This window comes from Actinia tenebrosa, unplaced genomic scaffold (assembly GCF_029948245.1).
Source record: "Actinia tenebrosa isolate PJP-AT-01 unplaced genomic scaffold, QUT_ActTen_1.0 PGA_scaffold2__45_contigs__length_23673736, whole genome shotgun sequence".
Taxonomy (NCBI): Eukaryota; Metazoa; Cnidaria; class Anthozoa; order Actiniaria; family Actiniidae; genus Actinia; species Actinia tenebrosa.
Genome location: NW_028292579.1, coordinates 3,518,861 through 3,544,046, shown reverse-complemented (window position 1 = coordinate 3,544,046; position 25,186 = coordinate 3,518,861). Strand labels below are relative to the sequence as shown.

The window sequence follows — 25,186 nt, the reverse complement described above, 5'->3', positions numbered from 1 at the left end:
ACACTCTCAACGATAGAAAATGTTTTCTAGGCATCATTTTTATAATTTTTATATGCTTTGTTAGTTTTTAGTCTAGATTCATGGAAAAGAAATTCGCAGAATTGAATGAAAAGCAGCTCCAGACTTTAAGGAAGTTATTGCTTGAACATTTGAACAGAGGAAAATGGGATAACGACAATGAACCTGCAGATAAAGAGGTACCGTGCTTTCCTGTTTGTTGCTTTAGCTTACGTTATCATAATGGCCTGCGTTGAATGCCAACTGTGTGAGCTTCTCAAGTCAAAATAGACACTATTATTCTGAAAACCGTCATAGCATCGTTATTTATCGGGGAGGCAAAAATTCAAAAATATCTTCAAATTTTCTTTTCCTATTAATTTTTGCGGAATTTTATTTTGATCAAATCTATAACTCCATAATTATAAGAACGATGATGAAACCAAAAAGTTAAACTATTAGAATTTGTTTTTATTAACGTTTTAAAGTTATTCTGATATATATATTTGTTCTTTGTTGTTATTTTCTGTCTCATGTTTATCTCAGTTGTTTGTTTATATTTTTGTCGCATTGGGTTGAAATAAATATGTATGAGAGAGATATACTTCATTTGCACGTTAAAAAGACGTTTGCATGGTATCCGTACTCAAGAATATCATTTACCCCTGATGCTAGTACCATTTAGCTTAAAATTAACTCAGTTTTGCTTTTCAGTTTAGCGGTTGAAAAGTCTTTCTTTCTTGCTTTCATGCTTTCCTTCTACCCTTTCTGTTCGTTCTTTCTTTTTCTTTTCTTTTTCAGTTTCCTTTCCATTTCATTACTCTATACTTTTCATCCTTTCCCGTTAATTTGTTTCTTTTCTTCTTCCCTTCCTCTCTCCCTTTCTTTCTGTCCGTTCGTGATGAATATACGCTATCTAATTTTTTTCTTTTTTCTTTTTCTTTTTCTTATCCTTTTTCTTTCTTTCTTTATGCCCGGCTAGAAGATATAGAGACATTAATAAAGTTATTATTATTATTATTATTATTATTATTATTATTATTATTATTATTATTATTATTATTATTATTATTATTTGAGAGTTCAGAGTTGATTTATTTTCGTGCATTTTGAGGGTTCTGAGCTATTATATCCTTGGCTTTATGCGTTATTTCTCATCAAATCCCTTTTTACGAATTCTTTCTAGTTCAGTAGCATATCATTTCGAAATGCAAATCCCCTAATGTTCATACCCGTGACCCAAAAATGTATATCCATGACGAAATATTTATTATAGTCCAAAGATTCCAAAAGATTAATCAGTTTATATTCGCATGTTTATTATCGTCCGGGCAACACCAATTATAACTCCCTGATTGGCTCATATCTTTACAGAACATGACGTCACCCTTATACCGGGCTTTCATTCCCGATTCAAATTAGAACGCATGAAAGTCTTCTAAATCCAGAGCTGTTGAAGCGTCACAAATCGTTCCATATTTCCATTAATCACTCCAAAAAGCATCGCATATGAACATATTTGGGTTTTACAATCTATATTGTCCAACTTCGGAGTAATTTATCTTTGGATTTCTTGGCTGCGTGTTTTTAAATCGTGAAATACTTACGTCGTCATGTCCAACTTTGTAAGTTACTTTATCACTTGTAATTGACTTTGGTAGCTCTTTAATTATAAATGTCTGAGGAGTATATCCTTTATCACGGTCTTATTTAATTCTTAAAGCTTTTTTCTTCTTGTTTGAGTATGGTAGGAATTTGAAAACTCATCTTAAAATATATATTTGTTTTTTTCTCCAGGCTCAACCCTCAAATCGTCACAGTGCCACTCACTTCAAAACTCCAATGAAGTTCGATCCTTCATCTTCAGCTAAGCCTTCTCCTTCTAGAGATGAGATTTGGAAGCAAGAACTAGGATTCGATGGTAAAATAACGTCTTTTTTCGATCTATACGTTACTTCAAATATAATAATCTCTGTTTTGAATGCTTTTGATAACCAAACTGTCAAACTCCAGCTGTTTAGGAGACATTTCAACTACAAATCTATCTCATATATTATTAATTGAGTTTTGAAAAGTTGTTATGAAGTTTGACAGAAGTCTGACTAGTTATTTTCGTTATGACTGACATAACTGTGGGCTTTGGTTTTGATATTTTTATTATAAACAGACATGTTTTATATTTTACAGAGAGTTCTGAAGGTGATGACTCCAACACTGAGGATGAGCCAGAGGCCGACCAGATCAACTCGAATAAAGGTTTATTAAATGCTGCTTTCTCCAGTATATTACAGAATAATATTATTATATACAGTAGACTTGTTTAAGTTTCAAGTGAGATTCTCTTGTGATTCATTCATTCATTTCATTCATTCTATTCTATATCTATTTTTGGGGTGCAATCACATGACTTAAAATCTTTAGAGATATAAATAACAATAAAACAGCCACCATGTTTGTTGATTTAACAAGAGAAGCTGATGAGCATTGCATTGTTATCGTCAACCAACATGGCAGGATTATGATGTAGCATGGATCCCAAAAATTAGTGTCCTGTTTGGTTGCTAGACTGTCTAGTGTCTTTATTATATATGCTCTCAAAACATATTTTGGATAGTAGTATAGTATCCTCAAGGACTTAGGAATGTGATTTTTTATGCTTTGTGTGAGTGTGTGACACACCTTTCTTGCCTTTTACCTCTAAGGTCTCAGGTTGGATTCCTGAACTTTGCATTATGTGTGAGTAGAATCTGTCTGTCTACCACTCATCCAGGCTAGGGGGTTGGGCAAAGGGCTAACAATCCTGTCTTGTAGAACAATCATGTTATGTTAACAGCAAGAAGGGAGATTAAGACTACAAATTATCCTTTGTTGCTGCCCTACATGCCAGCAGGCATAATGGGCAGCAAGTATAAGTAACAGTCTGTTAGGCAACTCCCTTGATATGAGGTTCTTATCCCTCTTCTCCTGCAGTTTTCCTTCCCATACAAAACCTCTAGAGGAGGAAAAGCTGCAGTGTAAATTCATACTTGTGAAACCAGAGTACAGTAATTAATATAAGGTGAATTGATATCTAATATTTTTTGTCCACTTTTTCCAGCATCTTCTATAGAGGTACATGCTCTACAAACAGAGCTAAAACAAAAAGAAAAACAGAGGGAAGAACTCTTAATAAAGCTTAAGGTATGCCTGGTACAAAAAAGATTACATAAGCCTGGTTCTCACTTAGTGATTTCAAGCATATAAGCACAAGTCAACACAGGAAAAACAATAGCTTCTCTTTTCTTACTCTTACATTTGTGCTTGCTTCGCTTCATTTCATAGTGAGAACATGGATTTGCATCAGCTTGCATCGCTATTGAGAACCAGGCTTTAAAAATAAAGGTCACCTGTCATTGTTAATGGAGTGAGGAGATGGTTACTGATTTTTATGTAGGGGGGAAAAGGGGTGTAGCAGGGCTTAAAATAACAACTAGACATTGAACAATGTCCAGCCAGAACTGGGACAAGATTGTCTGGCCAAATCTTTGCCTTGCTGGTCATTTTGACCAGTAATGTTGAGCCAGAAATGAGGTATGACTATGCTAAAACTAACTTGGCCTGTGACTGGCAACTGAACTGCGGTTATTTTAAGCCATATGTAGCATAAATACTCTGCAAGACTAGTGCAGTTGAGTTCCATTCCTCGACTAGAACTCCAGATATCTTGAAATTGCCATTATTTTTTAAGAACTTGAACTATACCTGTGTCACTACTACTTTATCTCTTTGCATTATAGGCACTTTCAGAAAAGACCACAAACTATAAATCCAAGCTCCAAAAAGCAGAGCAAAGCAAGAAGTCCCAGATAAAGATAATGAAGAAGACACAGGAATCCCAAATCCAAATGAAAGCAGAGCTCATACACAATCTTGAAGAACTTATAGAGGAACAAGAAACCAAGATTTTAGAACTTGAATCTAGAATCAAAGGAGGTAATATTGGAAGCCCCCAAATTAGTGGAAAAGCTTCCAGTATTAAGAAGCTGGTGGACTCGATCAATGACTTGCACACTGAAAAAAGTCGCATTTATGAGACATGGCTCTCGACACAGTCTGAGCTGGAGACAGTGAGACAAGAACATAAAGAAGCTATGGAAAAAATGAAATGGGAATTGTCAGATATGGATAATATGAATAGAAAAATTCAGGTTGAGAATCTGAAATTACAGCAAGCTGGAAATGTAAGTAAGATTTTTTATATATGAGATATATAAATGAGTAGGGGTAATACTGCTGATATAGACTAATAACAATGTTGATAAGAATCGAGGGAATCACTGGTGTCTTGGGTTGGATTTTCAGACATGGCATCACATGAGAATAGAGTTTGTTAGGTCTCTCTCTCAATTTGATGGGTTTTCTTCAGGTTCTCTCATAGTAGCTTTGCTCCCTCCAATATAACCTATTATTCTAGACTCCAAATTCTTGTGTGAGTAAGCTGTGCCCAGACCTAGATCAGCTCAGAGGTTGTTTTAGGATTCAGTCTTTGAGTTAACTGTGCCCTGACTTAGATCAACCCAGAGGTTGTTGTAGGATTCTAACTGTGAGTTAGCTGTGCCCTGACTTAGATCAACCCAGAGGTTGTTGTAGGATTCTATCTGTGAGTTAGCTGTGCCCTGACTTAGATCAACCCAGAGGTTGTTGTAGGATTCTATCTGTGAGCTAGCTGTGCCCTGACTTAGATCAACCCAGAGGTTTGTTGTAGGATTCTATCTGTGAGCTAGCTGTGCCCTGACTTAGATCAACCCAGAGGTTGTTTTAGGATTCTATCTGTGAGTTAGCTGTGCCCTGACTTAGATCAACCCAGAGGTTGTTTTAGGATTCTATCTGTGAGTTAGCTGTGCCCTGACTTAGATCAACCCAGAGGTTGTTGTAGGATTTTATTTGTGAGTTAGCTGTGCCCTGACTTAGATCAGCAAAGAGAAGGTTTTAGGATTCAATCTGTGAGGTTAGCTGTGCCCTGAATTTGAAGTCACTGACCTGAAGTTACTGATGAAAATAATAAAGATTATTATTATAAATCTTGTCTTAGGTTATAACAGAGAATAATAACCAATCCAAGCATCTACAACTCCAAGAAGAAAATGATCTGTTAAAGACTAAAATCAGAAATCTTGAACAAGACATCAGCACTCTTGAAGAATCAGCAAAGGAATCCAAGAAAAAGCATGACATAGAACTAATGGAAGTGAGAAAAAAGCTGAGGGACACTGAGACAAAGTATACTAATCTGGCCAGCACACCACCAAAGGTATGGCTGCATGATACAATCTTTTCTAGGGGATATCTATGTCAAAGAGCTTAGTCAAGCTGTACAATAATGAAGATCACCTGTTTAGTTATTTCCCTTTAATGTTCAATAGGATTTTTCCCATTTCTGTTGCCACTATTTTCATTGCTACAGTTAAACCTCTCCTCATAGACACATCTAATATATTATTGACAGATATTTTGTTCAGTAAAATTGCCATAGGTTTTTATTTTGTTTCATAGAGCCAACCTCCGTATTAAGGACACCTCTTGCAGAAAATTTTTTCTAGCCCTTTTGTGTCCTTATCATAGAGGTTTCACTGTACTTGTTCATGGAGACAAAAGTCATTAGATGATAGTAATGGGCAATGGTCGACTACTATCAGTCAAATAAATCGTTCCCATGTATCGTAATCCCACAATTCCCATGTATCTCTACATGTATGTACTCTTACGATTTTGTTGCTTGATGGTAGTGTATTTCCCATTAAGCTGTTATGAGAGCTTGTCTTGATCAGTGCATAGCACCAAATACTGGTAATACATAAATCTTTCCCTTAAACATCATTTCAATATGGTTTGGGTCTCTGTGTACTAGCAATTAGATATGGTATAGTTTGGTTCCAACCTTGAATGCATTTTTTTCCAGGTGAGAATGGTATCTGTAGTGTCAGAAGAAACCAAAAGACAACTTGACGAGATGATCAAACAAAACAAAGACCTGGAGTCACTATTAGGAACAACACGATCAGATCTGAGTAGCAAGGTAGGTTGATCCAGAACGGGATCACTCAAATGTTACATAGTGTTACAGGGGCATAGGCAGGAGGAGCCTTAGTGGCAACAAAATGGCAGCTTTTTAGAATTTATACGGTAAACTTACGATTTTTTATTTTATTTTAGTAAAACGTAAAGCATAATTATGGTTTTTAAAGTTTTTTTGGCTCGGTGTTTCGGGGGCTGAAACAGTATGGCAGACTTTTGAATTTGACCCTCTCCCCCCATCCCCCCTCAGAAAATCCTGGCTACGTTCCTGATGTTACATGCATAAGTTGATGTCCAGGCTATCTATCAAAATCATTCAAATTTCCAAAATTCTTTTCCAACAGAATGCAGCATTACAGTCAGAGATTAAGGCTCTCAGGATTTCAAACAACGATGCGACTGTAAGAGAAAAGAAGGCTTTGTCTGAATGCCAAAGTTTACGGGATTCCCTCAAGGAGTCACGCAATCTTGAAGGATCACTGCGGGAGAAAGATGGAGTGATTAAATCCTTGGAGAGTGAGGTGAGTGTTACAGTGCTTCATATTTGCATGCGAACAATCGTCATCGAGACGAAATAATGATGATGATGATGATGATGATGGTGGTGGTGGTGGTAGTGGTGATGTTGTTTAGATGTGTGCCCATTATTCCTTTTGTTCATGGTCTTCCTATTGCCTATCTTCTTTGACTCCAAGAACCTTTCTGATATATCGTTTACTGCGTTATCGTCTAATGCGTTTAACACTCCTGGGTGGACGGCCAAATGCCTAACAGGCCTTGCGACCTAATATTGAAGGCAGCCGGTAAATCGAATTAGAATTTAGAAGTTGATTTTTGGGGAGGGAGGAAAAACCGGAGAACCCGGAGAAAAACCCCTCGAAGCACAGGAGAGAACCAACAAACACCTCTACTCACATACGACACCGAACCCGGCAGGACTCGAACTCGGGCCGCATTGGTGAGAGGCGGTATTATAGGTGTTTAGTAACAACACATAAGTGATTATTGAAAATCTCGCGCGTTGATTGGTCGAGAAACTCACACTATCACACGATAATCACCTCCAGCGATAATCCAAAATGGCGGCCAGCCGCTTTGTTGCTGTTACCGAAAAAAAAGTCTTTTATCTTCTCAGTGAATATCGGAGAATATACTCGCGTCTCGGTAAATATTCCCCGATATTCACTTCGCCTTTAAATAATACAATATGACAGAGCTGTGATCATTAAGACTAGTTTAATCTATCGTTTTTCAGATTTACAAACTGAAAGGAGAGATGGAAAGACTACACAAACAAGCAGAACGCGACAAGCAAAAACGTGAATATGAAACCAAACGAAAGCTAGAGGAAGAGAGACAAAGCTCCGAAAAGTCCAGCAGATTAATGAAAGCCAAGTTAGATAACACTGTACTACAGGTCAAGTTACTATCAACTGTTATCAAACAAATAAAGAGACAGTATAAGGACCTGAAAATAGAGACCCTGAAGATGGCAACAGCCATAAAACCTGCTATCAAGGACGTTCAACGACAGGTAACCATACAGGTTTTATGTACTCGAACGAAATTTCTTTGTTTCAACTGCGCTAGGAAACCGCAACTAAGCGCAGGGTTTATTGTGACTAAGCGAGCACGTCACTAAAGACACTAACTACTCTCGATCCAAGAGACCTGTGTCATCCTTACTGCGCATGCTCGACAAAATGCGCTAGGGCTTCCTAGAGGTTTCTAGGATTTTGCAAGTAAAAATGACTTCTTGAATCGAAATTTAAAAAAACTAACATGAGTGACGGAAGGGTTTCACGTCAGCCATGTAGTAAAGATAATAAACACAGGCACACAGACAAGCAAATAGACACATCACCTCTGACTCCAATCTCGTACCCAGAGACTGCGTTTCTTCTGGCCTGGGTTGAAGAACGAGGGCTCTGGGATAATCCATTTTTTGAGACCAGGATTTCTTGGACTTCCGGTATAACAGCGCACGCGTTCAAAGACTTGCCAAAAATTAAACATATTTCCCCCCACGATTTTTAATTTGTACTATGATTTGTGCTTTGATTTTGACTTCGATTTAATCTTTACTTTGCTTATTTTGACCGTTTATATCTCACTTTCTGAAAATTGCGCATGCGCCAAAATGTGGATTATGCCAGAGTCCTTGTTATTCGCCGCAGGCCAGAAGGAACGCAGGCTCTGGGTACAAGATTGTTCTGACTCCTACCAATTCTCGGTTTTCACCCACGTGACCAAAGTCTTGACAACCGTTGCTATCCGCCATATTGGTGTACACTCAAATACTTATAGCTCGTGCTGCGAAGAAGATTGTAATCAGGTTCTGTGTTTATTTGTCGATTGTCGTTTTAGACTACTTGGACGATGTAGCGGCCATCTTGATTTGCAAGGCATTATGGGTCACCTAGGGGTGCTAAACGAGACAAAAAGATACTGAAATGACGACCCCATGCTCTTTGAGAAAATTTACTCAGTTGTGGGACTCTCCATTTTCTATCTACAACCGTTAAACAAAGAAATCATACTCTAGGAAATGACACATGGTCTGAAATGATAAGACACTGGACAATAATGATGATGATGATGATGATAATGATAACAATAACAATAATGACATAATTGGAAAACACAATTACTGGTAAACCAGTAGTTAACATTTAGGTCCGAGAAAGAAAGAAACAAAAGAAACATGTATTTTAATAATCTATAAGTAATAATATCTTAGAAAATAGATAAGGTCAATTAAGAGCCATATCTTTTAACTTAAGAACTCATCATATGGCCCTCTTTATGTTTCAGATACTCAATAGAATAGAGAATATAGACGGACGAAACAAAGACCTTGTCCAAAAATACAAGAAAGAAATGGCGTTACGAAAGAAATACCACAACGAACTAGTGGACTTGAAGGGAAACATACGAGTGTACTGCCGTGTTCGGCCGGTCATCCGGGAAGACGGTGGTGGGAAAATGGCGGAGAAAGTGGTGTCGTTTGACGAGGATGATGACGGGTTACTAAATGTTTGGTCTAAAGGATCCAACAGACCGTTCGAGATGGACCAAGTGTTTAAGCCTGATTCAACACAGGAAGAAGTAAGTTATTGCACTACCAGGAGTTATTATTATTTTCTCTAAATAGGTTGCTATTTATACCCGTCATTTCCGGTCTCGTATTGGATTTTTACCTTCTGAATGGAAAGCTTTCAACAGGAATAATTATGGATGAGCATGTACATAAACTGGGAGGGTAGTGCTTCTCTTTGAGGAAATCGAGGGTGGCGTAGCAGAAGTACACTCACCTCTCACCTCTGGGGTCTTGGGTTTGATTCCCAGACTCAGCATCACTTGTGAGTAGTTTTTGTTAGGTCTCTCCCTTGATTCAAGGGTTTTTCTCCGAGTTCACCGGTTTTCTTCCTAACATGTCAAATTCCAATTCCATCTGTGAATTTGCCATGCATCAACTTAGATCAGACAAGAGGATCTCTGAGAAATTTTGTTTAATAAAAGCTATTGATATGTAGACTCAAAATATCAGTTTAGCTGATCGATACCAAGCTATTTTGTTGCTATTTGAGCTGGTGTCATGCGTCCTCAATCATCCGCAACTTTCGCACGTCGGGGTTTTTGTCTTAACTGTTTTTCGTCGCAACTTGATATGCTAATAGTAGTGCATTGTTTTTTTCTAGGTGTTTAACGAAGTCAAGCCTTTAGTTATATCATGTATCGATGGTTATAATGTGTGTATCTTTGCCTATGGGCAGACAGGGAGTGGCAAGACATTCACGATGGAGGTAAGAACTGAATGTGATGATGATACATGGTGATGATGATACATGGTGATGATGATACTTGGTGATGATGATGATGGTAGATGATGATGATGAAACGTGATACATGATGATAATGATTATGATACATGATGATGATGATGATATATGATGATGATGATGATACATGATGGTGGTGATGATAACGATGATGATACATAATGGTGATCCATGATGATGACGATTTTGATACATGATGATAACGACGATGATGATGATCAAACATGATGATGATACTTGATGATGAAAATACATGGTACATGATGATGACGATTATGACATATTACTGCGATTCCCAGTCACACGCGACCAACTGAGACCAAAATTACATTACTTCCTTTTCTAGGGTATCCCCGATAACCCCGATCAATTGTTTAGCTAACATTACTGCCTTTTCCAGGGTATCCCCGATAACCCCAATCAATTGTTTAGCTAACATTACTGCCTTTCCTAGGGTATCCCCGATAATCCCGATCAATTTTTTAGCTAACATTACTGCCTTTCCTAGGGTATCCTCGATAACCCCGATCAATTGTTTAGCTAACATTACTGCCTTTCCTAGGGTATCCCCGATAACCCCGATCAATTGTTTAGCAGCTAACATTACTGCCTTTCCTAGGGTATCCCCGATAACCCCGGCATAAATCAAAGGGCCCTACAGCTACTGTTCGAGGAGACGTCAGATCGGCAAGGGGAGTGGCAATACTCTATCAGTATTAGCGTCATGGAGATTTACAATGAAATGCTGAGAGACTTGCTAAGTGAGGACACCTCGGCCAAGCTGGACATCAAGCAGGGTAAAGATGGGCTTTTCGTACCTGGGTTACAGGAGGTCATGGTTTCGAATCTTCAAGAGTTAAACGAGGTAAGTGAAATAGTCCATGGAGAGAGCACAGGGTGCCCAAGCTCGGCTTCATAAACTCCTTCCTAACAATTTTTGTTAACTCCAATAGAGGTTTTGCTGCCTGTGGTTAGATGGCTGGGCCCGGTTGTACGAAGCCTGGATAGCGCTATCCGGCGGATAAATCCTTATCCACTGGATAATTCAATTCTGTTATCCAATAAATTTACTCCGTGGATAAGATTTATCCGTCGGATAGCGCTATCCAGGCTTCGTACAACCGGGCCCAGAAAAATAAAATCCCTTTGCTTTCGGGAATTTTATTCTTTCTCATTTAAAACGATTGTATTGTTCCTGCCATCTAATATGGCTGCCGTCACGTGATGGTGCAAAACCTCTATTACGCTAAAACACCACTCTAGCTGAGAACAGGACACAACAATTTTCCAAAACTCTTCGAGGGGAAAAGAAATATTGTAATTTTTAACTGATATTAAGCGTGCACGAAATATAAAGAAAACAAAGAACTTTTCCTAGTGTTATTCCGTTTTCAGTACAAGTTTTCATTTGTCCCCTCACTCCCAACATCTCTTCCCTTGGGGATGTTAGACTAGCTACTAATCCTCACTCGGGCAAATAAACCACAGCAAACCCCAAACGGTGACCCAGGATAATACAGGGACTGTGCGCAGCGTAATCTCATAATTCTATCAAAGTGCTATTCTTGTCTAAAGATCAGGGGTTGTTGTGTTTCAGGTGTTTCAACTTGGCAAACAAAACAGATCCACTGCCTTCACGGACATGAACGAGCACTCGTCCCGATCCCATGCTCTGTTGTGTGTGACTATAATAGGAGTCAACAGATCGACTGGTTCAAGAACCACAGGTAACCCACTAGGTCAACCTACGGTACCTATTCAGAGGGGAGGGGTGGACTTACCTGAGACCTACCACCTCCAGAAGTTAAATCCTGAATTTTGTCAGTCCTCAAATAGAGATTTTGCACCATCACGTGACGGCAGCCATGTTAGATGGCAGAAACAATACGATCATTTTACATGAGAAATACTTCAATTTCCGAGAGCAAAGGGGTTTCATTGTTCTGCCATCTAACCACAGACAACTCATGCTGTATTATGTGTCCCGTCACGTGATGGTGCATAACCTCTATTCTCTACTTTCACATCCCCATAATGCCTTGCGTCTTTGGGGGGTAACCAATCAAAAAACTGTCCCAAATTGAAAGGTTTCTTAATTGAATTTATACTATACCTGCTTTTATCTGTACAATACTGATTATCAGTTTATTCCAAGTTATTTTTGCGTGTACAGATCATCAAGAGTTTTGGTCTTACAGAAAATGTATTGACTTACGAAAAAATGTTTAAAATTTACCTTTAACGTCTTCAAGCTTCTATCTTTTTCTGTTTTTTACTTCTTCATTTTATCTTTGGATACCAAACAAGGTATTGTCAACATTGTCTGATCAGCCTTCAGCAAAATAAGCGGGTTTTTACCCTCTGGTTACCCCACAAAGACGCAAAGGATTATGGGGATGTGAAAGTCGAGAATACCTCGAAAAGTAAAATTAACATGACAAAAATGAATGTACTGTCTGTTTACACGTATACTTAGCAACTACGGACACCAAGTATAGACCACTTGCATCACGTCGGAATGCAGCTCATTTTGGAGGACATAGTAATGGGTTCCCAATTCTCAGGAGATTAAAATTCATTTGTTTTGTCCTTCAAATTGAGCTGCATTGACGTCGCGTGCAAGAGGTTTATTGAGCAATTCAAAAGGCCTCTGGGTGGGGAGGGGGTATTTACCGGTGTCTATGACCCAAATCCATAAGATCGCAATCCTATCCTACCTATTATTTTGACCTTCTCTAAAATGACTGAGGTGTTATCTCATTCCAAGTCAACAATACTCCATTTTACAGCTCCGTTCAGTGACCACAAATAATAGTTCCAAGCCGAGGCTGGAGTTACCGCGCATGATAAACTGTAGTTTTGCTATGCGCGGAAACTCCAGCCTCGGCTAGGAACTATTATTCAGGGTCGCTGAACGGAACCGTAAAATGGAGTATTAATAATCGATATCTTTGTTTGACCAGGTAAACTGAACCTTGTGGACTTGGCCGGCAGTGAACGCATCTCCAAGAGTGGATCGGAAGGGGCTCGTATGAAGGAGGCGCAGAATATTAATAAGTCCCTTTCGTCCCTCGGAGATGTTATCCATTCATTGAAGAGCAAAAGCTCCCATGTTCCATACAGAAACTCCAAATTGACTTATCTCCTACAAGAATCACTCGGTAAGTCTTGTGGAACGTGCTTAGTGTAGCCTGTTTACAGCCGCTTCCCGCCCCTTCCCCCCTAAGGGGAATACTGATGATGACAGACGTTTCTGTCGAAACATGTCTCAAATTCAAAACGTAGGACTTGTATTTATTTCAAACTTGTATATTCCTGTTATCTCTGGCCTTAAAAGGTTAAATACCAGCCTGTGACTCGGGATACTGAGAAATCACTCTCATCGACGCAAAACTAAATTAGGATATACGAAATGTATAAATATGTCGGCCCTCTTCCCCTTAGGCCCCGTCCACACTATTCCGGATAAATTTGAATCCGAATTTTTATTCATTCGGTTAGGCCTAGTCCGGGCGATTCACCGAAAACGAATTTTTTCGAAGACAGTCTCCAGAGTGGAACAATTTGAAAACGCCGGCTAGCCGTATTAGTGTGGACGGAAAACTTTTTTTTCGGTTTCGGTTTGAAAATTCGGATTCAAATTTATCCGGCATAGTGTGGACGGAGCCTTATATCTATTTGCCTCCGTCGAATCTTTTCAAAACGCCTAACATTCTCCTTTGAACCTACTTAGGTGGTGACTCAAAAACACTCATGGTCGTTCAAGTCGCGCCTGTCGAAAAGAATGTCGGAGAAACCGTGTGTAGCTTAACGTTCGCTCAACGAGTACGAACAGTTGAACTGGGGCAGGCTACCAGAAAAACTGAGACTGCTGCTGCTGTGCAGTTGAAAGACAGGCTCAGAGAGTACGAGGTATGAGTAACTAATTTTTATTGGTGTGTGTATATACACCTATTTCAAAAAACGTTGTTGGTCGGAAATCTGAAATGGGTAATCTGAGACTAAACTGAATTTTTGTACTTTTATGTTTTCTGGCTAAAATACAAAAAAATCACATTTCTATTCTTGGTTTGCAATCAATCCCAAGAGAGCACAATAACAAAAGGGATGTCCGCCATGTTGGAAGATATAACAAAAGAATTCATTGAAAAATCTTTTGTCAAATTTTTCCAACATGGCGGCTATGACGTCTATTGCAAACGAAGAATTTCAAAGGTCACGCTTCATATTCCATTATCAAAGCAAACTACGTTGTTCGGCTGTGTATATATTTCATTTTGCAGCGTGTTACTCAGTCTTAGATTTCAGATTTCAGATGTCCGACCGACAAGGTTTTTTGAAATAGGTGTATGCATGCTTTGGGTATTACGTAGAGTACGAGGTATGAAGTAGACAGTGATTAGGGTACCTTAGATACTATAAATCTTGAACAAGGACGTAAGATCGGACAGGGGGATCTGGAAATTAAAAGGTCTTACTTCTCGTTCTCTGGACGCAAACGACCGGAAGGTGCTAAATATCTGAGAAATAGCTTGGGGAAACGCCTTAGCTTTTCAGTCGTCGTTCACACTCAATTACATATATATTTATTTTAATCTATGTTCTTGTTCAGGGATCACCATCCAGAATGAAGACCTCTTCCCTACCAAGGCCAAGAATACGATAGGTCCTTCGTACGTTATGTTTCTTATTCCTTAATCTAAAACGAGCAAATATAACATGGGGTACTTGGATACGATTGGGCTAATTCATGACACATAAATTTGTAAAAATTTATAATTGGTTTCTTTTTGTGACCATCAAATACTATGGCGGCCATGCATTGTTATTGCATTCTTTGATGAATGACTGCAAACAACTTTTGATTTTTTTGCAAGGGAAAAGCAAGGGGGGAGGGGAGGGGGAGTATTATAACTAATTTAATATAAATTATATTTATTGTAACTAATTATATATCTAAAGGGATAATTTAATTCGACTTTGTATCATCACAATTGTACATAACAATGTTTTTTATTGGATTTTATACAAAATCACTGCCACAGAATAAATTTCACAAATGATCTTTAGAATTTTTTTACTAAATTTCTCTTTGACCGAGACAGTACAGTGCAAAAACTAACTTGCACTATTGCCAAAATTTGGATTAAAAATGAAGTCGATTGGAAGCATATGGCCAAAAGCTATGAGTTATCAAAGTCATGCACTGATTGGTTCGTTGGTAAATTTATTGATTGCGTTGAAAATTGCTGAAAAAATTGAACAAAATTGTGTTTTTGATCATTGTTAGAGCGCATGCAGTAAAACCATGAAATAAAAACAAAGTTGATACTGACAAATAGTAGTTATTTAGTGACTAATAGCTGCTGTCACCGAACCAGAACATTCACTACGCAAAAGACAAATACACAAGAGACTATTTGTGTCTTGAGAGACTATTTGTTGTAAAGAATGTTCTAGTTGAGTGATACGAACTATCAGGCCCCGTCCACACGTATCCGCAAATTTTTGTATCCGCAAATTTTTTTTGCGGATACGGGTTGCGTCCACACGTGTCCTCAAATTTTTGTGACCGTATCCGCAAATTCTACGAAAACGGACACGCGTGGACGGTGAAAACGATTCGAATACGCTGCGTGTGGACGCAAACATTTTCGTATCCGCAAAAAAAAAAAAAAATTGCGGATACAAAAAATCGCGGATACTTGTGGACGGGGCCTCAGTGACTAAATAAATACTATTTGTCAGAATCAACTTTGTTTTTATTTCAAGGTTTTACTGCATGCGCTCTATGCTTTTAGTGTTTTCCTTTTATTTTGCACAAACCTTGTACAACTCCGATCCTTAAAATATTCAGGTCACACCTTATAACTCCGATTCTATATTTTAGATAGAAGCACCTAGTAAATATTTATAAATAAGTATGTTTTAATAATAAATCAGTGCTATCGATCGCATTGGGTCTCGAACATTTCTCTCCCCCGGAGCCTGCGTTCCTCATGGTTATCATGCGGAGCAGATGAAATGCGCGCATGCGTAAATTAATGGTTGCACAGGCGAGGGTACCTAGTAGCTGGCCTCGCTTAGTAATTGGACTAGTTCACTATCGTCCTGACTGCTTAGTTCCTCAGGACTATCAAACTCCAACACACGACCATCTCTCATCACTGCCACCTTATCAGTAGCCATAATAGTGTCCAGTCTATGCGCAATGGTTATGACCGTCCGATCCTGGAAATGAGTTCTTATGATCTCTTGTATCAAGGTGTCAGTCCTGGAATCAGTGATCAAGTCATCTTCTTCGATGATTAGAATCCGCTGACCTTGCAGTAACGCATGTGCAAGGTAAATTAATTTCCGCTCCTCGTTAGTGTAATATGACACTGATCTCCTTAGGTTAGATTGCACCATTTTGTCAAGTTTCAATTGCTCTAACACCCTCAGTAAATCTTCGTCCTTATATCTATCAAGCGGGTCGAGATTAAACCTTAGTGAAGTGCTCAGGAGAAAAGGCTTTTGAGGGACGTACACGATACGTCGGCGTAGATCCCGTAAAGAAATTTGCGAAATATCCAAGCCATCGATAATGATTCGTCCATTCGGCTCCGGCATACGAAGCAAAGCGGCCACAAGTGAAGATTTTCCGGCACCTTGTTGACCAACTACAACTATTTTCTCTTTGGGGAGAATCTTCATGTCAATTGATTTAAGTGCTTCGGGTCCCCCCTCGCTATAGTTCAGCGAAACATCCTCGCATTTAATAGCCCCCTCATGAGGCCAGTCTTTGAGGTGGATGTGCTTTGATGCGTACCCTGGTTCCGGTTCTAGGCCTGTGTAGATTGAAATTCGTTCAAATGAAGCCATGGTGTTTTCAGTTTCAGCAGTCACGTGAATGACCCATTGTGTTAATCCAAGAAGCTGTATGGCATACAATAATGACAAACCAGTGTAGGCTAAAAAGAATAATAATTATAATGATTAAGGTTTGCGATTTTTTCCCAATAGAGGCTTTACACCATCACGTGATGGCAGCAATGACAGGAGGCAGGGACAATTGAATCTGGTCTAATCTGATTTACACGAGAAAGAACTCAGTTTCCAAGGAAAAAAGGCTAAATGTTGTGCCCCTGTCATGGCTGCCATCACGTGATGGTGCAAAGCCTCTATAAGTACTCAGAGACAATTTGGCATGATTGGAAAACTTTACCGTAGGGAGTTGCCGTGCCGTGACCTAGAGTTCTGATTGATTGAGAAGTGATTAATTCGGATGGCAAATTTCAAACCACAAGAAACTTTCTAGGTGCAAGTGTTCGTTGTCGCCTCAACACTCAGGGGAAAAAGAAATGTTCCTTCTTTTAACAAGTGCTCAGACATTTTCTTGCCGGTGCGTATTTATAACGAAAGAAACCTCTTATCTCTGGGCTGTTCCTTAAGTCAGGGCACGGCTAAGTCAAAGATCAAATTGGGGATCTAGCGTGATTTGGATTTTGCGGAGATGTGAAAACCAGAGATTCCAGAGAGTCGAGGCGAAAGCCAAAATCAAACTATCGAACAATAACATGATAGATGCATGTTCTCTCACCTGCGTCTGCTGTCGTCAACACAGAGGCAATACCAATGCTGGTGATGAACAATGAACACAGAAGGTCGACTCGTAAACACAGCCAACGTGTACCCGCGAAGGACATCACATATGGTCGGGATTGGGTGTCTAAGAACCTATCGAAAAACACTGAAAATTATCCTGAGTGTGAGACTAGCAAAGCAATGCCTCAAGGAGCGAGTGCGAGGTAAGATGCTAATGGGAGATCGCGGAGTTTGTCCTCCCCCAAAGTTGCGCGCACTGGAAGAGTCACACACGCATCGTCGCATTGTGTGAGCACGCCTTCAGATTTCCCCTATAACAAAACCAATTTCTTCTATATTTTCCTAATGCTCTCCTTTACTTAGGAGGATAACTAAGAGAGGTGTTTTCGTACATATGTTCATCGATTAAACACAAACCGAGGCTGCTCGGTATTAAATTTCAAAGAACGGCACAAATTGAAGTCACTTGAACTGCTTTGAACCAATGTATTATGTGGACGGTTAATATTTACTCACTGGTAAAATCGTTGTAAGAATCGTTCCTGCGTCTTAAAAGCCCTAATACAAGTCAGCCCAGATAGAGTCGATGAACAGTGTGAAACAGCATCACAGAGATATCTTCTTTCTAATCTTTTAAAATCTTTTGTCGATCTCAAAACGTATCTTCTCAGACACACAAATGCTACCATCAACGGGATACCCGCTAGAGACACCCAGTAGTTAACCGCAATAGATAATATTATGATGGACGTTACAGACAGAAAGGCCTGGATGCTCTCGATGAAGCCGTATGGAAGATGGTCGTCCAAATCGGCGACATCTTTGGAAAACCTGAAAAGATATGACATTGTAGGATTAGTTTAGATATTGAAGATAGAATAGTAGAATATGCAAAGATGGATATCTAGTATGCTTCCAGAATATTTCAGAACATGCGCAATAAAAGACAAGTGGTTGAATGGATGGACCACTTTCTGAGCATGCGCAAAAACTCGACCACTACGAGCATGTGCATTAACAAGGGCTTAATCGACGACTCCAAGCATGTGCGCAGTGTCAGCAGGCTAGAGGCGCCAAGTCTAAGTATGTGCGAAGTTGATTGGACGACTCCTATCGCATCATGTGCGCAATGTCAGCGGGCTTGAGGCGCCCAAGTCCAAGTATGCGCAATAAAAAAATAAAATAAATAAAATAAAATGGATTGGACGACTCCGAACATGTGCGCAATGACAGTTGGGGTTGGGGCACCGTTTGAGCATGGCCAGTAACAACAAGGCTTGATATAGGCAATAACAATATGGTTTGCTCTATTGCTCTATTGCAACACTGGCGTGGTTCGAGGATAACATTCAACATACCTGTTTACTATTTTGTCCACTGGATTCGAGTCAAAGAAAGAAACTTGAGCCTTCAGGACAGCGGTAATCATATTATCGTGAAAAACTGCTGACGTCTTCAAAAAAGAAAGGAACAGACTCAATGCACGACTGAAGACGAGTAATATTGATATGACCACTAATCCATAGAAGATATAAATGTTGCTACGTTGTTGTTGGCGACTAAAGTCCATTTTACTCCACCTTGCCAACCACCAGTCTGTCACCATTAGAATGACTTGTCCAGCCATTAAAACAATTACCAGGAAGATAAGTACCACTGTGCTCCGACCACTTCTAAAGTATCTCCAATACACCGACCACGGCAGCGTCCCGACCAGTCGGTCCTCTTCGACCTCCCTGTGATCATGGTGACAACTTGATGTGTTTTCAGTCATTATTGAATCGTTACTCGATGAACTCAACGTTCTACTTTTAGCGTGTTTAACCTCGTATATAGGAATGTCTACACTCTGCAGATCAGTTTGGACCGTCTGTCTCAAATTCATGCTTTCTAAAGCTTCCGTCAGCTCAGCGTACGTTCCTTGCTGCGTGAGACGGCCATCTTTAAGAATTATCACGCGATCACAATGCTCTAGTAATTCAGGGTCCTGTGAGACCAGTATGCGACAGCTCTTTGTAAGAAGCTCGAGTAAGACTTTCTTTATGAGACCCTGACCTGTTTTATTATCTAGCGAGGTAAAGGGGTCATCAAGGAGGTACACATCTGCTTCACAGTATGCCGCTCGAGCTAGACTGACTCTTTCTTGTTGGTCTGTAGTTAGACTTATTCCTCCATTGCCAATCAAGGTTAAGTCGCCTGAGAATCAAAAAAGAAAGCAATATATAGGACGTAGCTTATTTAATTCTGAGACAAGGCGATGCAAGGGGGTACACTGAGCTCATAACAGCGAAAGATTGAAGAAAAGAATAAGCGAGGCAAGGCAATTGAAGTTTGTGCATGGAAGGTATAATGATTAGGGGCAAGGCAAGGCAAGGCAAAACAGTGCCAGATATCGAAGGTCAAATACTAACGAATATTGGCAATCGATTCCTTGTGTTCTCTCACACTTCTTCTGCAAGCTATAGCTGAAAACAGAACACTTTTGGGGAAAGGAAGTTAGGAAGAGTACGCACCATCCGTTTCTATTGATAAAACATATTCTCAAAACTCACCATTAGGGAATTCTCCTATATCTTTATCCAGTGCGCATGCATAAATAACCTTCCAGTATCTTTCCTCTGCATACGGAGCATCAAATAAAATATTATCCCGTAAAGTTCCCGCGCACACCCAGGGTACTTGCGGGACATAAACCACTCGTCCCGTCTCAGTAAAGTTTCCACATACCAAAGAAAGCTCTTTTAGTATGGCCAACAACAGTGCGGTCTTGCCGCTTCCTGGACATCCTATGACTCCAACCAATGGTTTGTCGCCCAGCTCTAAAGATATCTCATGAAGCGCTGTCGATGCTCTTAGATGACTCCACACAAAAGATGCTTTCTTAAGACTAACACGGCAAGGATTTTCCAGTTTTTCTTTTATCTCAGGAGTGTCATCTTCTCGGTACCCAGATCCCAACCCATTAAAACTTAAAACCTTCATTTTCTTGGGTGTTTCCAGTGGATCAAAACCAGCGTTAACAAAAAACCTAGAATTCCCTATCAATTGGCTGTAATTATGTTTTGGTTTCTGGTGTAACTCCTCTTCTTTCATGAAGTTTTCAATGCGTTGTATAGCAACGTACGCCTCTGGTATACTCAGCAGAGCACGTGTTATGTACCCGAGAGCAGAATGTACTAGACAGACATACAGGGCAACTGTGGCTATGATTTTCTCCGGAGTCAATTCCGTACCAAGGAACGCAAGGGATGGGAAGATGATGAGTGAGACAAGATGGTGTGAACAAAACTGGATTATCTGTCGTAACGATGACACCAAAGTACTGCGGCGAAGAAACTTGAGCTCGCGACTAGAATTCAATAAATGCACAAGAATTACAGTCACACCAGCTCATGCGTTCCTATCAGGTATCAAAGATTCAGGTCATGCATTATCCGAAGTTTGATTTCCTTCCTACTTTGAATCTTGAATTGATGAAACGAACGTCGTAAATTTCAATCGCGGTATTTACCTCAAAACATCTAAATGTTAATTCGTGAAAGGACTTTTTAAACAAAAACATCACGCTAAACAATTAACCTAAAGATAGCTACAACTGTATAAATATTTTTAGCTTTACACGAATCTGGGTACCCCCACCTATAGTGGCTTTGCACAATCACGTGATGGCAGTCATGACAGGAGTCACAGCAATAGAGTCTTTCCCCTGAGAAACTAGATTCTTTCTCATGTAAATCAGTTTAGACCATATTGAATCGTAACTGCCTCCTGTCATGGCTGCCATCACGTGTTGGTGCGAAGCCTCTATAGGTCTTAAAAAATCGGGTCCCTAATTTTGGCCATTGCTGTGATGTCATCATACCTTCTGATGTTCCTGACAAGGGTCCTTAGCGGCCATTCCCATGCATTGGTCTTTACAGTTCGTATTCCAAGAATCACTTCACTAATCAGATTCACTCGTCGCCTTGATTCCCTCATTATTTTATAGTGCAAATTTGCAAAGATCCTTCCCATCACGCCTTGCAGGGGAATCAAGAACACGACAAAACCGCTGGCCACTATACTCAACCAGCCAACCTGTTGCCATGCCAACGCGGTAATAACAATAATTTCCAATGGAAACATTGCTATGTGCGTCATAAAGTGACTGGCCTCTTCGATTTTTCCACAGTCGAGATGAAATAGGGCAATCAGGTGACCGGAAGTGACGTCATGGATTGATCTCTGACTAAGCCTCAGTAACTATGGAAAAAGAAATGAGAAATAGGATTGTGAGATTGAGGAATAAAATCGTAGGAATGAATTAAGGGACGAATCCAAGAAGTTACAACATCATTTGCCAAAAAATTCAGCTCTTCACTTATGTTCCACGGGCTGAAAAGTCTCCATTCAACTTTCCAATCGAAAAAAGGAAAAATTTACCAATATTATGCAAAAAGAACATCAAGGGTGGTGTGGTGTTAGTACACCCACCTGTTATCTCATGTCTGTTGTCTCGGGTTTGATTCCTGGATATTCACCATCACACGTGAGGAGAGTTTATTGGTCTGGTTTTTCCTCCGCAAAACGCACTTAATTCCAATTCAATCTGCCGTTAGCCGTGACTCTGATCAGCCCAGACATAGTTTCAGAGATTCAAAAAAGTTGATGTATATAATTTGTTTTACAAAAAGTGAAGTATGCGGTTACCTTTTTATACATCAGGCCCATGATAGCTGTCTTGAGCTGCGCGCCAAATGTCTCAGTCTTGTATAAGAAGGAGTTTCTTATGACCCCATACATCATAGCTACACTGCCCAGTGTTCCCACGTAGATGTAAGGACTTTTACTTTCTCTTCGTTCTGATAATGTCTGTAGCTCTCGAACAAGAAGACCAACCAGGACTGGCATGAGGACGCGAAAAATAACGTTAAGGATGACCAGGATTAAAAGCATGACTAAGTTGAAGGTAAAACACTGAAAGGAATTGTGAAGAGGTGTATTTAGTTGACAGGGAAAAGTATTACGCGCAAGTGAACAATCGTATTCTGTGTCACCAATAATAATATGCACGTGAATTCCCATCCATCCATCCCTCCCTCCCTTCCTCCCTCCCTCCCTCCCTTCCTCCCTCCCTCCCTCCCTGCCTCTCTCTCTCCCTTTCATCCTCCCTCCCATCCATCTATCCATCCATCCCTTCCTTCCTCCCTCCCTCCCTTTCTCTCCCATTCCTTTCCTTTTTTCTCTCTCTCCCTTCATTTTTGCCCTCTATTGGACCACAAACGTCGCATTCCTCCATTTTTCCTCTTCCGTCCCCTCCCCTCCCCTTCCTATGTATTTAACATATCAGTTATTTCCTTATCATCGATCCATAATTTCCTAAAAAGGTATCTCAATAGATCACTATCTTGATTTCATAACAGTAGATACACGTGCGATCAGACTCCACATCCGTGGCAAATCTATCTATCATTTATTTGACTTGAGTGATAGCTGTAAGGCGGACGAGGTGATATATAACTGTCATAGACGATTATATACTGATCAAAATAGCATTTTTGACACGACGTTCTCTTATAGGTTGGCTCAGCCGTGCATTATCTCTGCTATTAAATTTCGCATAAAAACTCGTGCTTCCATGCAGTTCCTGGCTAATATTAAACTGAAATGAATGAACCAGAAGCCAAGGGCGATGGGGAATGAGGTCATAGCTGTTGAAAGCGTCAACCGGAACAGGATCTGCGCATGCGCCTCGCTGTTACTCTATTCACAATCATCAGACGCGTGACCTGTGCTTGTAAGCCTCTTAGAGGATTTGAAATGTTTATGCCACAAAGCGTTAAATAAGTCTCGGAAAGGAAAATCCTCGAAGACTTTTACGAACGAAGATTTTGCTCTTAAAGAAATCTTCAACGTGGTCTCTTTCGGCTTTTTAGCTATTCACTCGTATCACCGACATTATAGTATACGTCTTTATAGTATACGGTGTCATTGGAGTTAAACAAGCGGCGAATGATGACTGATAACAAAAAGAATTTAAAATGTCGAAAATAAACGAAATTCTTTATTCATATAACATTTTTTATTCTCAACTCGCAACTATACATCAACCAGCCACCAAAATATAAAGAAAGTCTAGGCACACGGAATAAGAATTCTTCGCGTAAAAATATCATAAATACTCAGACCAACCCGTGAATCGCCTCATTGCATGCTATGAACGTCTTACCTTCATGAGTGCTCGTAAAAGCAATGAAACTTTTCTTCCTGGTTTGGTTTCTACTGAAGTTTCCTCCTCTTTCCAGGTTTTCTCAAGTCGTTGACTAAGCTGCTCAGCCGAGTCCTTGTCACTGAGCTCAAGAAGATCCACTTCTTGAATTTGCGACTTGTTTCCATGCTGTAGCGTCTTGGCGATCCAAGAGAAGGTTACGCGAGAACACAAGCTTCTAGGGATTAGATTACCAAAGCGATCTTTCTCGTGTAAAATCATTACGACCAACCTGGGGGCTTTTCTTTCAGTTTCAAGGATCTAAGTACATCGCCTTGTGCGATATTTTTCTGTTCCCTTACATCGCTCGGGTGGTATTACTCCGACTTGAGTGTGCCAGAAGCACGTAATCTTAATATACCAACAAATGAAATGAATACGTAGCATATTTGATGGTCAGGATTTTCGTAAAAAGTCACGACCTTTATTATCTCCGGCCTAAAAATATCATTAACACGAAAAATATTACTGTCATTTGGATAAGTACATATATGCTAACTTATTTTCAATACGTGGAACAGCGACCAACTTCTGCGTGGTCTTAGAATTAATAATTACGCGTGGTGTGTGACTCAATATACCACTAACAAAGACCATCTGTCCTATTTTCCGCCCAGCGAAACCACTGGGAAATGTTTGAGTGAGTCATATACCAATGATAATCTAAGTTCATGATAACGCGCTTTTCTTTTTCTCCTTTTTTAATATTTTATTTTTATTCGACTATCGGATTGAAAGCTTTCCCCCGCTGATCATTAATTTGTAACGCAGACGTGGTTGAGGTCTACCAGAGAGACCAGAAAGAACGACCATCTGTTTTACCCTGGAAGCTTAAATAACCCAAGCTGCATGATCTTATAGTAAGATAAAGGGTTGCTTTTATGGACTCCACGCCGGGCTGTTTAAAATAGTAATAACACAAACAACGATTAAGCTATTCTCGGCGTGTCCATTAATTCCAATTTGATTTGCGGGTTTCAATTTTTGAAAGAAAGAAAAAAATTCCTGGATTCGGTTTTTAAAGAGAGCACGATACTTTATTTTCGTGCGGAATATTGTCAAAACTGCTCTCTGATTTCTTCCTTAACATGTATTACATTTGGCTTCCTTCTATGTCATATTTAGATGATTATAACAACCATAAAAAGATAGATGTGATGCTAACGATGATACTAGAAATGATGATGATGATAACTGATGTCGTTAAAAAAACTCCCGATTTTATGCATACCCTGAAACAACATTTTTGGTTTGATCGAAGTTATATAACATGGAATTTTTAGCTTGTTAGGTTCAGTTTGCATTTGTGGAGGGAGGAAAACTGAAAAACCCGGAGAAAATCCTGTAACTCTACAAGTGATGCCAACTATTTGTAGTGACTGAATTCTTTTGCAATTCATTGAACAATAATTATTATGATGACAATTTTTTTAGGCTGTCATCACAACCCTCCAGTAAC

At 39.7% G+C, this 25,186-nt stretch overlaps 2 protein-coding genes across 3 annotated transcripts; one reads left to right on the top strand and one right to left on the bottom strand.

Annotated features, from left to right (window-relative positions):
- Positions 1 to 23: 23 nt before the first annotated feature.
- LOC116299683 (uncharacterized) lies at positions 24 to 15,850 on the top strand. Of its 2 annotated transcripts, none has more exons than XM_031708392.2 (16): positions 24 to 197; positions 1,795 to 1,918; positions 2,185 to 2,253; positions 3,095 to 3,177; positions 3,774 to 4,217; positions 5,069 to 5,287; positions 5,936 to 6,052; positions 6,396 to 6,572; positions 7,307 to 7,585; positions 8,866 to 9,159; positions 9,753 to 9,857; positions 10,513 to 10,758; positions 11,491 to 11,620; positions 12,857 to 13,054; positions 13,627 to 13,805; positions 14,506 to 15,850. In XM_031708392.2, exons 1-16 carry the CDS (start codon positions 81 to 83, stop codon positions 14,557 to 14,559), a joined length of 2,835 nt encoding a protein of 944 aa, XP_031564252.1. In that variant the 5' UTR covers positions 24 to 80; the 3' UTR covers positions 14,560 to 15,850. The 2 variants fall into 2 exon arrangements, with proteins under 2 accessions (XP_031564252.1, XP_031564254.1); XM_031708394.2 differs by lacking the exon at positions 24 to 197 and adding an exon at positions 1,418 to 1,622.
- Positions 14,888 to 24,167, bottom strand: LOC116299682 (ATP-binding cassette sub-family C member 4). The gene is made up of 8 exons (XM_031708391.2): positions 23,689 to 24,167; positions 22,170 to 22,436; positions 21,343 to 21,722; positions 20,033 to 20,829; positions 18,839 to 19,676; positions 17,997 to 18,311; positions 17,476 to 17,612; positions 14,888 to 16,846 (listed from the first exon to the last, which is right to left on the bottom strand). Exons 1-8 carry the CDS (start codon positions 23,947 to 23,949, stop codon positions 15,960 to 15,962), a joined length of 3,882 nt encoding a protein of 1,293 aa, XP_031564251.2. The 5' UTR covers positions 23,950 to 24,167; the 3' UTR covers positions 14,888 to 15,959.
- Between the last annotated feature and the right edge of the window lie 1,019 nt (positions 24,168 to 25,186).

Excerpts from the sequence above, each read along its gene's own strand:
- LOC116299682 (XM_031708391.2), bottom strand. The coding sequence starts at position 23,949 with ATGATTTTACACGAGAAAGATCGCTTTGGTAATCTAATCCCTAGAAGC. Across the intron at positions 20,830-21,342 it reads CTTGTCAGGAACATCAGAAG|TCGCGAGCTCAAGTTTCTTC; the intron begins GTATGATGACAT and ends ATTGAATTCTAG. Across the intron at positions 18,312-18,838 it reads GTGGACAAAATAGTAAACAG|GTTTTCCAAAGATGTCGCCG; the intron begins GTATGTTGAATG and ends ATATCTTTTCAG.
- LOC116299683 (XM_031708392.2), top strand. The coding sequence starts at position 81 with ATGGAAAAGAAATTCGCAGAATTGAATGAAAAGCAGCTCCAGACTTTA. Across the intron at positions 4,218-5,068 it reads AATTACAGCAAGCTGGAAAT|GTTATAACAGAGAATAATAA; the intron begins GTAAGTAAGATT and ends ATCTTGTCTTAG. Across the intron at positions 9,160-9,752 it reads CTGATTCAACACAGGAAGAA|GTGTTTAACGAAGTCAAGCC; the intron begins GTAAGTTATTGC and ends GTTTTTTTCTAG.